The sequence below is a fragment of the Plecotus auritus genome (assembly GCF_963455305.1).
Source record: "Plecotus auritus genome assembly, chromosome: 1".
NCBI lineage: Eukaryota > Metazoa > Chordata > Mammalia > Chiroptera > Vespertilionidae > Plecotus > Plecotus auritus.
This window is the reverse complement of record NC_137770.1, coordinates 100373672-100388913: the sequence shown is the minus strand read 5'-3', so window position 1 is coordinate 100388913 and position 15242 is coordinate 100373672. Positions and strand designations below refer to the sequence as shown.

Sequence of the window (15242 nt, the reverse complement as noted above, 5' to 3'; positions counted from 1 at the left end):
AACTGTCTTGAATTAATTTAGGTGTAATCTCTTATCCTCGTTTTTTTTCTGTTCTAACACTACTCATGAATTGGACCTCCTGGACAAATCCTCTGATTTTCTTAACTCTCTACCTCTGCTTTCTCTCTTTCTTCTCCTTTCTGATACATTTGATCAACTTTCATCTTCCTTTTTGGAGGGAGGGTGGGGTCCTTTGAATGTTCATTTTTTATAATGTTGCATTTTGTTCTGGTTGTAATGTTTCCTGTGTCTTTAAGGATATTAATGATAGTTTTTTGGAAGTTCCAACCCCCACTCCAGCATATTCTAATTTCAGTAAATTGCTTTTGTTGTTTACTTTTTTCTGTTTCCATTTAAGATTTTCCTCAAGTGTCTGATCAAATGTAAGAGGGGGGATTAGAAGCTAACAACTGTGTCATATGTAGGGAGATCTGGCTTGGAGATTTCCTTAGGGAACCCCATGTCAGAAACATTAAATCTTTTCCATCCTCCTGGTCACATACTCCAGAGGAAACTTCCAGTTTCCTGCCTGGAGGGTACTTTTCTAGATGCCAGGTTTCTTGAGATTAGTAGAAGACTGAGGTTCTCAGTATTCTGTGTGTAAGCTCCCTAGTTTTCAGTAGGAAATCCTAGCCCTCAACTCTGACTAATGAAGGGTCCTTTTATTTTGTTATCTTCTAGTCCTTCTTAAACATACCTTCCTTTATCCAGAGGTACCTATTGTCACCACCCCCTGAGCCTTTTGGGTTCACATTGAGTTACATCTTGGCTCTGTTGGCTTCAGATCCAGACTTTTGGGGCTGCCAAGTTAGTTCCCACTCAACATCTATGCTTCCCAAATATTATTATTATTTCTTCTTCTTCCTTTCTCTTTGCTCTTGTAGTATATGGCTTTTTAAGTCATTTGGTGTAGGGTGAAAATTGCATATATTCAATCTACCATCTTTAGCCACAAATCTCTTTCATTTTATTGAGGCTTTCATTGATTATGATTCAGTGGAAGAATATTGCTACATTTGTTTGTTTTTAGGGACTTGTAAACTTAGATGGGTCCAAAAAGAAAAGTATTTCCTTCTCTGCTGAATCCTTATAAAGGACACACACACTCATGTAACACACAAGCATGCATATGTGTATACACACAAATTTTAAAAATATTTGTGTTGCCAAAACCGGTTTGGCACAGTGGATAGAGCGTCGGCCTGCGGACTGAGGGGTCCCGGGTTCGATTCCGGTCAAGGGCATGTACCTGGGTTGCGGGCACATCCCCAGTGGGGGGTGTGCAGGAGGCAGCTGATCGATGTTTCTCTCTCATCGATGTTTCTAGCTCTCTATCCCTCTCCCTTCCTCTCTGTAAAATATCAATAAAATATGTTTTAAAAAAATATTTGTGTTTATGTCAGTGACATGAAAAGAGGCAATGTTTTTCAGTCTTTGGGGTGAATTATACCTTTTACCTCTGTGTGCATTCATCTCTTAAGTCAGTTCTAGCCAATTTTAGGATGAAAGCTAAACGAAGGCTAATATATTGAATGCAAAAAGATTTTTAAAACCCCTGATCCTTTATCCAAAATTTGAACAGTGTTCTTTTTGGTGCTTCTGCAATTGTTATTCCTTTTGAAATCAAAGATAAAGTAATTTTTCTATATTCTGTAATTTTTTAGAATTTCAGATTTTGAAAAGAAAGCCAGTAATCATTCTGAGATGGAGACCCAGACAGAGGGGAACACAGAAAAAGAGGACGAAGAGGAGAAAGACACAGAAACTGTGGGTACTACATTTGTAAGATTGTTCTCACACCCATAATTGACATAAGAGTAGTACAGAACCTGGAGTCGAATCTTGTGATGTGTTATTAGCTTTAGAAATTTAGAAATAATTTTAACATTGAATATCTTCTTTTTCTGTTATATTTCCTTGTCCTGATTTAAATTTCATTCATTGTAAATTGTAGTGAGATGTATTCACTCTTCTTCATCTTCTTGACTGATTTCCTCTCCTGAATTCCTAAGTGAAAAGGCCTGGTAGATGAGAAAGGAATGTTGACTACTTTATAATAAGATCATTTGAGGATATAGCTCAGCAACTTGAATAGAAATGAAAGGTATTAGTTCTATCCCACTACTGGTTTGTGTAAAATAGTTTCAATGAGAAAAGTTCATTGTTTAATGGCTACTCATTGACTATCTTGGAGTCTGAAAACATAGTCTGAAGCCTAGGGAAAGTTGATGAAGCCAGGAAGTTGTAAGAGCCACAATAGCCCATACAATTTAGCTATTTCATTTATTTAACAAAGATATATTGAAAGACGCCCTACTTTCTAGAAAATGGAGAACATTTAAAAAACTGAGATGAAGAGACAACCCGTGAGTACCCAGCTGACTAAAACTATTCGACAACCAATAGTAGATAAAGAAGTACTGAGACTTCCAAGGTACCATAAAAGTCACTGACGAAAATTCTAGAGCTGCCAGGAGAAAGGGGCTACAGAGCTGAGAGAAAAGAGCTGAGTGATAAACCAGACAGGAATATGGGTTTGAGTTGCTAACTGGATAAATTAGATTGTGTTTTGACACCACTGTGATCTGTGATCCCCTGAACTATGATCAGGATTAATTTTAATTATGGCACAGTTATTATCACAAGTACATCCCAATTGATCTATTAATACTCTATGAGGGAATAGTTGTATCCAAAACTTTTTTTATATACAAGATATTTGGGGCATTCATTGTCAAAAGTTTAATCCTGTCACCAGTCAGTCTTAACTGGACACTAATGGTTCACACTGTTCCCCCACAAAGAGGTGCTTTTAATCTGTGATGCAAATTATGTTTGGGATTTCCTGTACGACAGGTTGGAAGTGAAGTAGAAGCCTTGAACCTTCAGGTGACAACCCTGTTTAAGGAGCTTCAGGAGGCTCATATGAAACTTAGTGAAGCTGAGCTAATGAAGAAGAGACTTCAAGAAAAGTAAGAATGAGAGATGAATTTTATCTTCCTTCATAAAATGTACATTTTTATAAAATATATTACTGTATAAAAACATAGTTTTGTTACTGTGTTACTGACCAAAACAAAAATAGAGATCTAATTAAAATAGGAATTCAGAAAGCACTAATGTTCAGGTTAATATATAAACATGAAATACTTATAGTGTTGTAGGGGGATGGGGCCCTGGGGACTCCGATTCTGCTGTTTGGGGACATTTGTTAAGCATACTAGCCTATCTGAGGACCTGTAAAAAGCAGTGAAGTGGATCTTTTGTGACTTACATGAGCTGACATGTGAACAAACATAAAAGAAAGCTGCAAATATCAAAAAGAACTTGAGTGAGATTTATTTAGAAAAAATTTTTTTCAAATAATTATAAAAGCTAATATATAAATTGAGAATTTTGCATTTGCTGGTTTCTCTTGATGTAAGAGGTTACCCCCCAAATTTAAAAAAGTTAAGTTGATGTTGTTCTTTTGGCTTAGTAGGCAAACATATTCCCAGCATAACATACAAACATGTTTGCTTCGAGTTACATTTTCCAAGGCTGTAATTTCCAACATGACAGTCACAGCTAAGAATTTGGCCAAACTTGCCAAAACCGGTTTGGCTCAGTGGATAGAGCGTCGCCCTGCGGACTCAAGGGTCCCGGGTTCGATTCCGGTCAAGGGCATGTACATTGGTTGCGGGCACATCCCTGGTGGGAGGTGTGCAGGAGGCAGCTGATCGATGTTTCTCTCTCATTGATGTTTCTGGCTCTCTATCCCTCTCCCTTCTTCTCTGTAAAATATCAATAAAAAATATATTTAAAAAAAAAAAAAAAAAGAATTTGGCCAAACAGACCTAGGTTGAAATATGGATCTACAATTTATTTGTGGTATTAACCTTGGGCAAGTTATTTATTTAACTTCTCTGAGCCTCAGTTTTATTGTTTGTAAAATTTGTGTCATAATTCCTATGTCATAATGTATTAAGTGAGATCATGTTTAACATGCTTGGCATTGATGCCTTGCACATAACTATCACTGGTTCATATTTGCTATTATTACATTGAAATTCTTTTTTTTATCTTAAAGATGACTTCCTTTCCCCTGTTGAATCTTTGTCAGAAGTCATAGTCTTTGTGCTTAACAGAACACGTCACTCTTTAAAATACAAAAGATATCCATGGATCACCATATGAGAGGCATCTTTAGGCAATTTACTACTCTGGTCTGTGACTGAAAAACAAAAATATATTTGTATGACTACTTAATTATTCCAAGTGGGCAGTAGTTTGTGTGATCTTCCATCTGTGCTTTTTTATGCTAGGCATAAGGGTTCAAAAATATGTACTTTTTTTTTTTTTACCAAAAAACCTGTATTTTTTTTTTTTATGTGTAGGCACAGGGGTTCAGAAAAACTACTTGCTTCTAGTAAAGCAGTAAGGAGGATAGAATATTTTATTTTGTACTGTTAAATCCTTGAAAAACGCAATCCCAAAATTCTTTGTATTTGTTACATAATCTTTGGATTTGTTTAAAAACCACAGAGAATGAAGGAGCATTGTATATCTTCATGTTATTTTTATCTTTCTTAGATGTCAGGCCCTTGAAAGGAAAAATTCTGCAACCCCATCAGAGCTGAATGAAAAGCAAGAGCTTGTTTATAATAACAAAAAGTTAGAGCTACAAGTAGAAAGCATGCGATCAGAAATCAAAATGGAGCAAGCAAAAACAGAAGAGGAAAAGTGAGTATGTTGTGATTGAATGGCTACTTGCACAAAGAAGATAGAATAGCTCTTTTTTACAGATTGAAATTAGGATTTGAAAATACATTTACATTTTTTTTTATTTGAAGGAGTACTAGGAGACTTTTTTTTTCTGAGGTGTTAAAATATAAGTTTTATAACAAACATAAAAATTACTTGTAATCTTATTTTGATTTTTTGGAAAAAAACTGTTTTCTTTGAGCGTAAGAAAATGCTTGAAGGTGGTGGGATGGTAAAGTAGGAGAAAAGAACCCTGGCTGGTGTGGCTCAGTTGGTTGAGCATTGTCCCATACATTGAAAGGTTGCCGATTTGATTCCCAGTCAGAACACATGGCCAGGTTGTGGGCTTGGTCCCCAGACAACCCAATCAATGTTTCTCTCTCTAAATAAATAAATTTTAAAAAATCAATAAACCCCCCCCTTTTTTTTTAAGTAGGAAAAATGATTTTGCTCCTTGAGTGTTCAGAAGGTTGGGAGGCAAGAATGTAAGTTTCCATGATATTTTCCCCCGAGATTCCATTTCTCAATTTCTTTTTAAACAGGTCCAAATTAGCCACTCTACAGCTGACACACAACAAACTTCTTCAAGAATTCAGTAATGCATTGAAAACAGTTGAAGAATTAAAACGGAAAGAGGTACTCATAGAAAAAAATTACTTTGCTAGCCTAGTAAGGGGTGGAAACTATTGAACATTTTATATGTATAGTAGTTGGTTTTATATGTAAACTAAGTCTGGTTTCAAAGGTTATTTTTCAGTTTATAATTGACTAGAGGCCTGGTGCACAAGATTCATGCACTGGGAGCGGGGGGGCCTCAGCCCGGCCTGAGTCCTCATAGTCTGGGACCCCTTGGGGGATGTCCGCCTGCCGGCAGTCATACATCCCTCTCACAGTCTGGGGCTCTCGCAGTCCGGGACCCCTCGCTCCTTACCGCCTGCCTGCACTTGCCAGCCATGAGCCTGGCTCTGGCTGAGCAGCGCTCCCCCTGTGGGAGTGCACTGACCATCAGGGGGCAGCTCCTGCATTAAGCGTCTGCCCCCTGGTGGTCAGTGTGCATCATAGCAACCGGTCGTTCCATGGTTCAGTCGATTTGCATATTGCACTTTTATTATATAGGATAGGATTTCTTGTGTCTAAGGCTTATAACTTCTGATATTCTATGTATGTACAGGCATACCTGAGAGATATTGCGGGTTCACTTCCAGACCACTGCAATAAAGCAAGTCACTTGAATTTTTTGGTTTCTGAGGGTATATAAAAATTATGTTTCACTACACTATGGTTTGTGAAGGTATATAAAAATTATGTTTCACTACACAATAGCTTTATGTCTAAAAAATGTACATACCTTAATTTAAAAAATACTTTATTGATAAAAAATGCTAACCATCATCTGAGCCTGTAGCAAGTTTAACCTCTTTGCTGGTGGAGGGCAAATTTGTAATAAACACAGTATCTGGAAAGCACAGTAAAGCCAAGTGCAATAAAATGAGGTATGCCTGTATAATGTGCTTTGTGTATGAAGGTGGTGCTAATGTCCTATAGTCAGGGAGTAAACTTTTAGCATTTCTCATAATGGGTGGGTTTGTAGGAGAGCTGAGAGCATTGGCTCCTCTGTGAGTAGTGCAGAGTGAGATTGCTGGCTGAGGCTGGAGAGGACATCTACTGAATGGAACTATTACAAGGCTAGCTTGTCTGCTATCAGTGAACCTAAGACCCTGGACTTACTGGGCTGCAACTTAAATTAGTAATAATGCCCAGCATGATGTGATCATTTTAACACCATGAGTAGGTATGTAAGGTGACAAATGTGTTAATTAACCTAATGGGAGGAGTCCTTTCACAATGTATACATACATCAAATCATCACATTGTACATTTTAAATATCTTATAATTTTATTTGTCCATTTTACCTCAATAAAGCTGAAATAAATAAATAAAGATGATGGAAGCTTTGAATTAGATGGAGTCTTTGAACTTATATCCTTATAAATATACTTTTTGTTTTTCATTTATTTTTTAATAAATTATTGTTCCTCTCTAGGACTTACTACATTTTTTAAAATATATTTTTATTGATTTCAGAGAGGAAAGGAGAGGGAGAGATAGAGACATCGATGATAAGAGAGAATCATTGATTGAATGCCACCTGCATGCCCCCTACTGGGGATCGAGCCCACAACCTGGGCATGTGCCCTTGACTGGAATCGAAACTGGGACCATTCAGTCCCAAACTGGCTAGGGCTAGGGTATACATTTTTAATGTAAACTTTTTTCATCTTTCCACCGACTTTACAAAGTAGGAGTAATATGAATGAAAAAGTAGCAATATTAGCAAGTTACAACCTCACTGAGATCGGGGTTAGTTATAATTTCCCTTATTTTAGTGTTTTCTTTTTTTATTGTTTTAAATTAGAAAATTATTATTTGTAAGCCATAAGTTAAATGAATATCCAAGTAAGTTATCATTGCTAATTAACAAAACCGCATAGAGCCAATCATTTTTTAAAAAAATAAACCTTTAGCTAATCTTTTACTAAAATAGATTGAATTGTTTGAAAACCATTTCTAGAATAAACTTGTCTTTTACAGTCAGAAAAAGTGGATAAGGTGGTGCTGCAGGACCTAAATGAAAAACTGGAACTGGCAGAGAAGGCGCTGGCTTCCAAGCAGCTTCAAATGGATGAGATGAAGCAGACCATCGCCAAGCAGGAGGAGGACCTGGAAACCATGACCATACTTAGGGCGCAGGTAAGCTACATTTTGAAATATGAGCTGAGTGAAGCTAATCCTACTTATATTCTCAAATAGGAAAGTGATGATGTTTAAAATATGTTTTATTTTATTTTATATTATTTCCATTAATATTTTTAAAATATTTTAATTGAAGTATATCACATGTGGAAAGTACACCAAACTTTTAAGTGTAGAGCTCAATGAAGTTATCCATTCTACAGTTGATAGTTGAATTATTTCCAGTTTGCAGAATTGTGATTAATGTTACTGTGACATTTTTGTGCATGTCTCTTTGTTTACCTATACATTTTTTTCTGTTGGCTACATAACTAGGAGTGGAATTGAAGGTTCATAGAGTATGCACATACTGAGTGTTGTTGATTTTTATGAAGAAAAATTTTTTATTTAATAATTCTTTCTTGTTGAAAATATTACATGTCCCCTTTTCCCCCCCATTGGTCCCCTCCAGTCACCCCCCTCCAGGCCTTCAGCACCCTATTGTCTGTGTCCATGTGTTATGCATATATGCATACAAGGTCTTTGATTGATTACCTCCCACCCACCCACCCTCCCCCACCTTCCCTCTGAGATTCCACACTCTGCTCCATGCTTCCATGTCTCTGGATCCAGTCTGTTCATCAGTTTATTTTGTTACTTAGATTCCACATATGAGTGTGATTTTGTGATACTTGTCTTTCTCTGACTGACTTATTTCACTTAGCATGATACTCTCCAGGTCCCTCCATGCTGTCTCAAAGGGTAAGAGATTCTTCTTTTTTACTGCTGCATAGTATTCCTTGGTATAAATGTACCTCAGCTTTTTTATCCGCTCATCTACTAATGGGCACATGGGCTGCGTACTGAGTTTTAATAGGTGATGCCAAACAGTTTTCCACAGTGGTTGTACCCATTTTCATTCCAATCAACAGTATTATCAGTACTCATGCTTGTATATCTGTATTTTTACATTTATTTTTAAGCATTCTGTAGGTATATAATGATGTTTCATTTCCTTTGCACTTCCTTGATGGCTTATAACAGCGGTCCCCAACTGGTGGTCTGTGGACCACTGGTGGTCCATGAGGTACAAAAGGTTGGCAACCACTGGTTTGAGGAAACTTTGGAGCAGCAGTCACCAACTGGTGGTCTGCAGACCACTGGTGGTCCATGAGGTCTGAAAGGTTGGCAACCGCTGGCTTATAAGATTGAGTACTTTTTCAAATGTTTACTGGCCATCTAGTTATCCCCTATTGTGAAGTACCTGATCAGGTCTCACTTTTCTTCTGATTTTCTGGCTTTTTCTTAATCTTTATAGGAGTTCTTTATATTCGTTGCAGATTTTTTCATTCTGACTTGCTTTTTCACTCTTATAAAGGTATCTTTTGATGGACAAAAGTTCATTTGTTATTAAAGTCCAATTTATCAGTTTTTCATTTATGATTAATACTTTTTGTGGCCTGTTTAAAAAACTTTCACTACCTTGAGGCCATGAAGATTTCTCCTGTTGTGTCTTCTAAAAGTTTTATTGTTTTTCCTTTTACATTAGGATCTAGAAACCACCTGGAATTAACTTTTCTATATGGAGATAAAGATAAGGATGAATGTTTTTTTCCTATATGAATATCCTGTTGACATGGCACTATTTATTAAAAAGGGCATCTTTTCTTAAGTACTCTGCTGCCTTCTTTGTCACATATTGTATCTATGTACCTATGAGTCTTTTTTTGGACTCTGGACTGTTCCATTGGGCTATTTATATATCCTTGCTCTGGTACCATACTATCTTTCTTATAAAGCATCAAAAGTTTTGAATCTGGTAGAATAAGTCTTCCTACCTCAGTGATGTTCTTTAAGAAGACTTCAGGTCTTCCTTCCCTTTTTCATTTTCATATAAATTTTAGAAACTTGATATTTTTCACTCACACAGAAAAGCCAACTGGGGTTTTGATTGGAATTGTATTAAATATATATCAATCAATGTGGAGATAACTGACATCTTTACAACATTGACTCTCAATCCATGAATATGGCATATCTTCTTTAATTCTACTCAATAACCTATATATATAAAAGCCTAAGCGACCATTATGCCAAATGACCGGGATGACTGGTTGACCAGTCACTATGAGGCACACTGACCACCAGGGGGCAGACGCTCAACACAGGAGCTTCCCCCTGGTGGTCAATGCGCTCCCATAGGGAAAGCACCGCTCAACCAGAAGCCAGGCTCTCAGCTGGTGAGCGCAGCTGCAGTGGCGGGAGCCTCTCTCAACTCCGCGGTAGTGTTACCAAGCAGCGGTGGCAGGCACAGCAGTCCAGGATGAGCGCGAGTGGTGCGGTGCCCAGCCCCAGCTCAGGCTCCTCACTGGCCGCCTGCCGCTTGGAACACTGCTATATCCCTTGGGGGATGTCCGACTGCTGCTTTAGGCCAGATCCCCTGGCCTGTGGGGATCGGGCCTAAACCAGCAGTCAGACATCCCCCGAGGGATCCCAGATTGTGAGAGGGCACAGGCCAGGATGAAAAATCACACCCCCCTTCCCCTGCACTGGGCCTCTAATCCTATCTAATAAAAGAGTAATATGCAAATTGACCGTCACACCAAGACACAAGATGGCTGCCCTCATGTGGTCAAAGATGGCTGACCCCATGTGGACACAGATGGCCGCCACAAGATGGCCTGCAGGGGAGGGCAGTTGTGAGAAGTTATGGGTGACCAGGCCAGCAGAGGAGGGCAGTTGGGGGTGACCAGACCAGCAGAGGAGGGCAGTTGGGGGGGACCAGGTCAGCAGGGGAGGGCAGTTAGGGGGAACCAGGCCTGCAGGGGAGGGCATTTGGGGGGACCAGGCCTGCAGGGGAGGGTAGTTGGGGGTGGGGCAGGCCTGCAGGGGAGAGCAGTTGGGGGGACCAGGCCAGCAGGGGAGGGCAGTTAGGGGGGACCAGGCCTGCAGGGGAGGGCATTTGGGGGGACCAGGCCTGCAGGGGAGGGTAGTTGGGGGTGGGGCAGGCCTGCAGGGGAGGGCAGTTGGGAGCCAGCAGTCCTGGATTGTGAGAGGGATGTCCGATCACCCGTTTAGGCCCGATCCCAACGGGTGGTCGGACATCCCTCAAGGGGTCCCAGATTGGAGAGGGTGCAGGCTGGGCTGAGGGACAACCCCCCCCCCCGCCCCGTGCACGAATTTCGTGTACTGGGCCTCTAGTATTTTTATAATCTTCTTAGTAAAGATTTTATTCTTTTATTAGATTACTAGTGGCCCAGTGCACGAAATTCATGTACATTAAAAGGGGATTAATTAGAGGAAATAATTTAATATTGCTATTTGCCCTTTCTTTACAAAAGAAGTGTCAGAGATTAAAGAAAATTAGTAAAATGTGTATGAAAATCTTCCTCCTGTCAGAGTTTGGGGCATACCCTGGGACCCAGAGTCAAGTCTTTGCCCACCCACATATGCCTCAAAATTGCCTGAGACCCAGACCTGGCCCCCCCCCCCACCCCGCATTGGGCTAGATCCAGACCTGGCCAATCCCACTGTTGTTAAGCCCTGCCGGGCAGGGGGCATAGCCTCAGGTCCCCTAGCCCGGCACCAGGACGGGGGGGCGTGGCCTGAGGTCCCACAGCCCAGACCGGGGTGAGGGGTGTGCCATGAGGTCCCCTGTCAAGCCCAGCTGGGTGGGGGACGTAGCCTGAAGTCCCTTGGCCTGGCGCTGGGGTGGGGGGAGCAGCCTGAGGTCTCCTAGCCCAGCATCAGGACAGGAAGTGCATCCCCCGTCAAGCCCTGCCAGGTGGGGGGCACGGCCTGAGGTCCTCTGGCCTGACACTGGGGCAGGGGGAGCATCCTGAGGTCCCTTAGCCCAGTACCAGGGCAGGAATCACACCTTAAGGTCCCCCATCAAGCCCTGCCGGGTAGGGGGCACAGCCTGGAGTCCCCTGTCAAGCCCTACCTGGTGGGGGGCGTGGCCTGAGGTCCCCTGGCCTGGTGCTGGGGTTGGGGGAGGAGCCTGAGGTCCCCTGGCCCAGCACCAGGACAGGAAGTGCACCTTGAGGTCCCCTGTCAAGCCCCACGGGGGTGGGGGAGGGCATAGCCTCAGGTCCCTGCTGATTGCTCATTAAGGCTCCTTATGGGAACTTGGCCTCAGCTGTGGGTGCAGCCATCTTTGTGACGGAGTGATGGTCAATTAGCATATTCCCTCTTTATTAGATAGGACTAGAGGCCCAGTGCATGAGATTCGTACCTCTAGTAAGGGGGGTCCCTTAGCCTTGTCTGCACCCTCTCACAGTCCTGAACCCCTCGGGGGATATCTGCCTGCCGGCTTAGGCCTGATCTCCCTAAGCTGGCAGGCAGATATCCCTCTCACAATCCAGGCCCCTGGCTCCTTACCACCCGCTTGCAGTGGAGGCGAGAGAGGCTCCCACCACCACTACTGGGCTCGCCAGCTGTGAGCCCAGCTTCTGGCTGAGCGGCACTCCCCCTATGGGAGCTCACTGACCACCAGGGGGCAGCTCCTGCATTAAGCATCTGCCCCCTGGTGGTCAGTGCGCGTCATAGTGACAGGTCATTCCACCGTTCAGTCAATTTGCATAGTATGCTTTTATTATATAGGATTCCTAGATATTTTATATTTTGATGATACTATTATAAATAGCATCTTTTTAAAAACTCCATTTTCTAAGGATTGCTGTTATATAGAAATACAATTGATTTTCATATATTGACTTTGTCTGCAGTAAACTTGCTCAACTCACATTTTAATTCTAGTATTTCTGAATTTTTTTAGACCAGTATATCATTTGAATAATGACAGGGTTTGTTTGTTTTCCCTTTCCAGTTTTTCTACTTTTTATTTATCTTGCCTTGTTGCACTGGCTGGGACCCCAGTATCCTATATAATAAAAGGCTAATATGCAAATTGTCCCCTCGACCAGGAGTTCAACCAGGGGGGGAGCCAGCTGGCCAACCACTCACAGCTCCTCCCCCCGGCCAGCCCCACCTCCAATAGCCCCCCCAATCGGGGGTGGAGCCAGCTAGTCAACTGCCCACGGCCCCTCCCCACTGCCGGCCCAGCCCCATCGGCCCCAATTGGGGCAGGCTGGCCGGACCCCACCTGTGCACGAATTCATGCACCAGGCCTCTAGTAATCCTATATAATAAAAGGCTAATATGCAAATTGTCCCCACAGGCAGAAGTTTGACCTACCAGGAGTTAGACGTGTGCTGACCACCAGGGGGCAGCGTGGAACATGGCTGCCGGGGGCAGCAGGCGGCTGGGGGAAGGGAGGCCCCCCTGGCAGGCAGCCTCTAGGGACCCTACCAATGCACAATTTTCATGCACTGGGCCTCTAGTGTTATCTATAATAATAAAAGCATCATATGCTAATTAGACCAGACAGCCAAACGACCTTCCAGACCTCCTTCCGGACAAAGCCAGGGCTGCGAGGGCTGAGGCAAGTTGCCGAGGCAAGCTGCCCCGCTGTGAGGCCCGAGGCAAGCCGCCTCAGCTGTGAGGGCTGAAGCAAGCCACCATGGTTGCAAGGGCCGAGCCCCTTGCGCAAATTTCGTGCATTGGGCCTCTAGTATAACTATAGATATGGTAGACAGTCTTGCCTTACTCTCATCTCAGAGACTATGCCTTCAACATTTCACGATTAAGTATGGGCTTTTCGTAGATATCACTTAACAAACTTATGAAATTTCCTTCTATCCTTGTTTGCCAAAAAATGTTTATTTTGAATAGATGTTGGATTTTATGTAAGAAATGTTTTTTCTTTATATAATGATATAGTTAGGTAATGTGGTGAGACAAATTGATTTCTTAAATATTAAGCAAACTGCATTTCTTGAATTATTCTCTATATATATATTAGGATTTTTGAATCTATATTCTTAAGGAAACTTGGCCTAGAATTTTCCTTTTGCTAATATACTTGTCAGGTTTTGATATCAAGTTTCCACTGGCTTTATAAAACCAAGTTAAGACACATTTCTCCTTTTATTGTCTGGAAGAATTTGTGTACAGTTGGCTTGTGACTGTTTTGGCCTACTCTGGTTTCTGGTTGGTGAAGTACTTGGAGGAGAGTTTGTGAGTGAGAATACATCCTACCTGAGATTTAAAAATCACAAAAAAGTGGGAAGTAACTTCTTCTTTCTCAGTAACTAGAGATCTATTTCAGAGGTGGTTTTAGGATTATATGGTAATAAAATATTTTTATTTTTGAATTACATAAACAATACTATTCATTATAAAATACAATTTTTAGACTATAGAGAAATGTAGAAAGTAGAAAGTGGAAATTCAAGTGTCCCAAATTCCATTTTGGTGAGTGTATATTTCTTTTTCTTTTTTTTTTTTTTTGTTTGCTTAATTAAAAATGGGATTACACACCCTAGCCAGTTTGGCTCAGTGGACAGAGCATTGGCCTGCAGACTATGGGGTCCCGAGTTCGATTCCAGTCAAGGGCACATAATACCTGGGTTATGGGCTTGAACCCCAGTGGGAGGCATGCAGGAGGCAGCCAATCAATGAGTCTCATCATTGATGTTTCTCTCTCTCCCTTTCCCTTCCTCTCTGAAATAAAAATATATTTTTTAAAAATGAGATTACACTATCTGTACTTATTGTTCTACAATATTTTTACTCAAGATATATCTTACCAAGCTGTTTTTCAGAAATGCACATCCAAGATTATTCCTTCACCAAAAGTAGATGTGTTTCCCCACATGCTTGCATCATTCTTCGAAATGTTTCCCAACCTGGTAAACACATTATCCTATATAATGAAAGCCTAATATGCAAATTTTCCCCTTGACAGGGAGTTCGACCGCTTGCTATGACGTGCACTGACCTCAAGGGGGCAGTGCGGAACATGGCAGGCGTTAGCAATGCGCTGTGACCTCGCGCCGGCTACCTGTGGGGGTGGGGGTAATGGGGACCGAGGTGCAGTGAGAATGTGGGGTGTCCTCTGAGCTCTCTCTCACTCTCCCTGCTACCCTCCCCTGGGACACCACGGCTCACGTGCCAGGGAAGCCCCTTGCGCTCAGGTGCCAGGCGCCCGCTAGGAGCCCAGCCTGCACCCGCGCAGACTCTTCCGGGTGAGCCAGGCCGCAGCCGCTGGGACGACAAGGGCTGATCGGGCTCCCTGTGGGTTCACACAGGAGCCAGTCTTCAAGGCTGGCTGGGAGAGAGCACGCTGCCTGCCAAGCTTCTATGTGGACTCAGGCGCCGTAACTCAGGCGAAGGGGGGCACGTAGAGGCCCGCAGGCCCAGGTGCTGCCCAGGGCCCAGAGATCAGCTGGGACCTGCCCTTCCACACCAGAGGCTCGCACTTCTATCACCAGCAAGGCCTAAGGACTGCACCCATGCATGGATTTCATGCACTGGGCCTCTAATTTTTAATATAACAATGTTAACAGTTTATTAATCTACCTAATAAAAGAGTAACATGCTAATTGACTGTACCTTCGTGACACCCACCAGCCAATCAGGAGTATGCAAATTAACCCACCAAAGATGGCAACCTGCATCTTTGCATACGCAGGCGCCGAGTGGCGTTCCACACCACCTCAGCTGCTCCGGGCCTCTGGGCAGCGGAAAGGCGGCTCCAGGCCAGAGTGGAAAGGCAGCTCCGGCCAGAGCAAAGGCCGTGCCGGCAGCCAGGGGAAGGAAGGCCCATTCTTGTACGAATCTTCGTGCATCGGGCCTCTAGTCCTTATATACTCATTACCAGCTGCCCAGAGTGGCTGACTCAGTGAAGTATGGAGAGGGTTGA

The 15242-nt window shown here is 42.4% G+C and overlaps 1 protein-coding gene across 2 annotated transcripts in view; it reads left to right on the top strand.

Moving 5' to 3' along the window:
* OPTN (optineurin) overlaps positions 1-15242 on the top strand; it is a 63191-nt gene that overhangs the window by 31308 nt on the left and 16641 nt on the right. For both annotated transcript variants that reach the window (XM_080660962.1, XM_080660961.1), the window contains exons 7-11: positions 1665-1767; positions 2857-2972; positions 4573-4722; positions 5286-5379; positions 7337-7495. In XM_080660962.1, coding sequence (XP_080517088.1) covers positions 1665-1767; positions 2857-2972; positions 4573-4722; positions 5286-5379; positions 7337-7495 — 622 coding nt within the window. The remainder of the gene's footprint in view (positions 1-1664; positions 1768-2856; positions 2973-4572; positions 4723-5285; positions 5380-7336; positions 7496-15242) is intronic.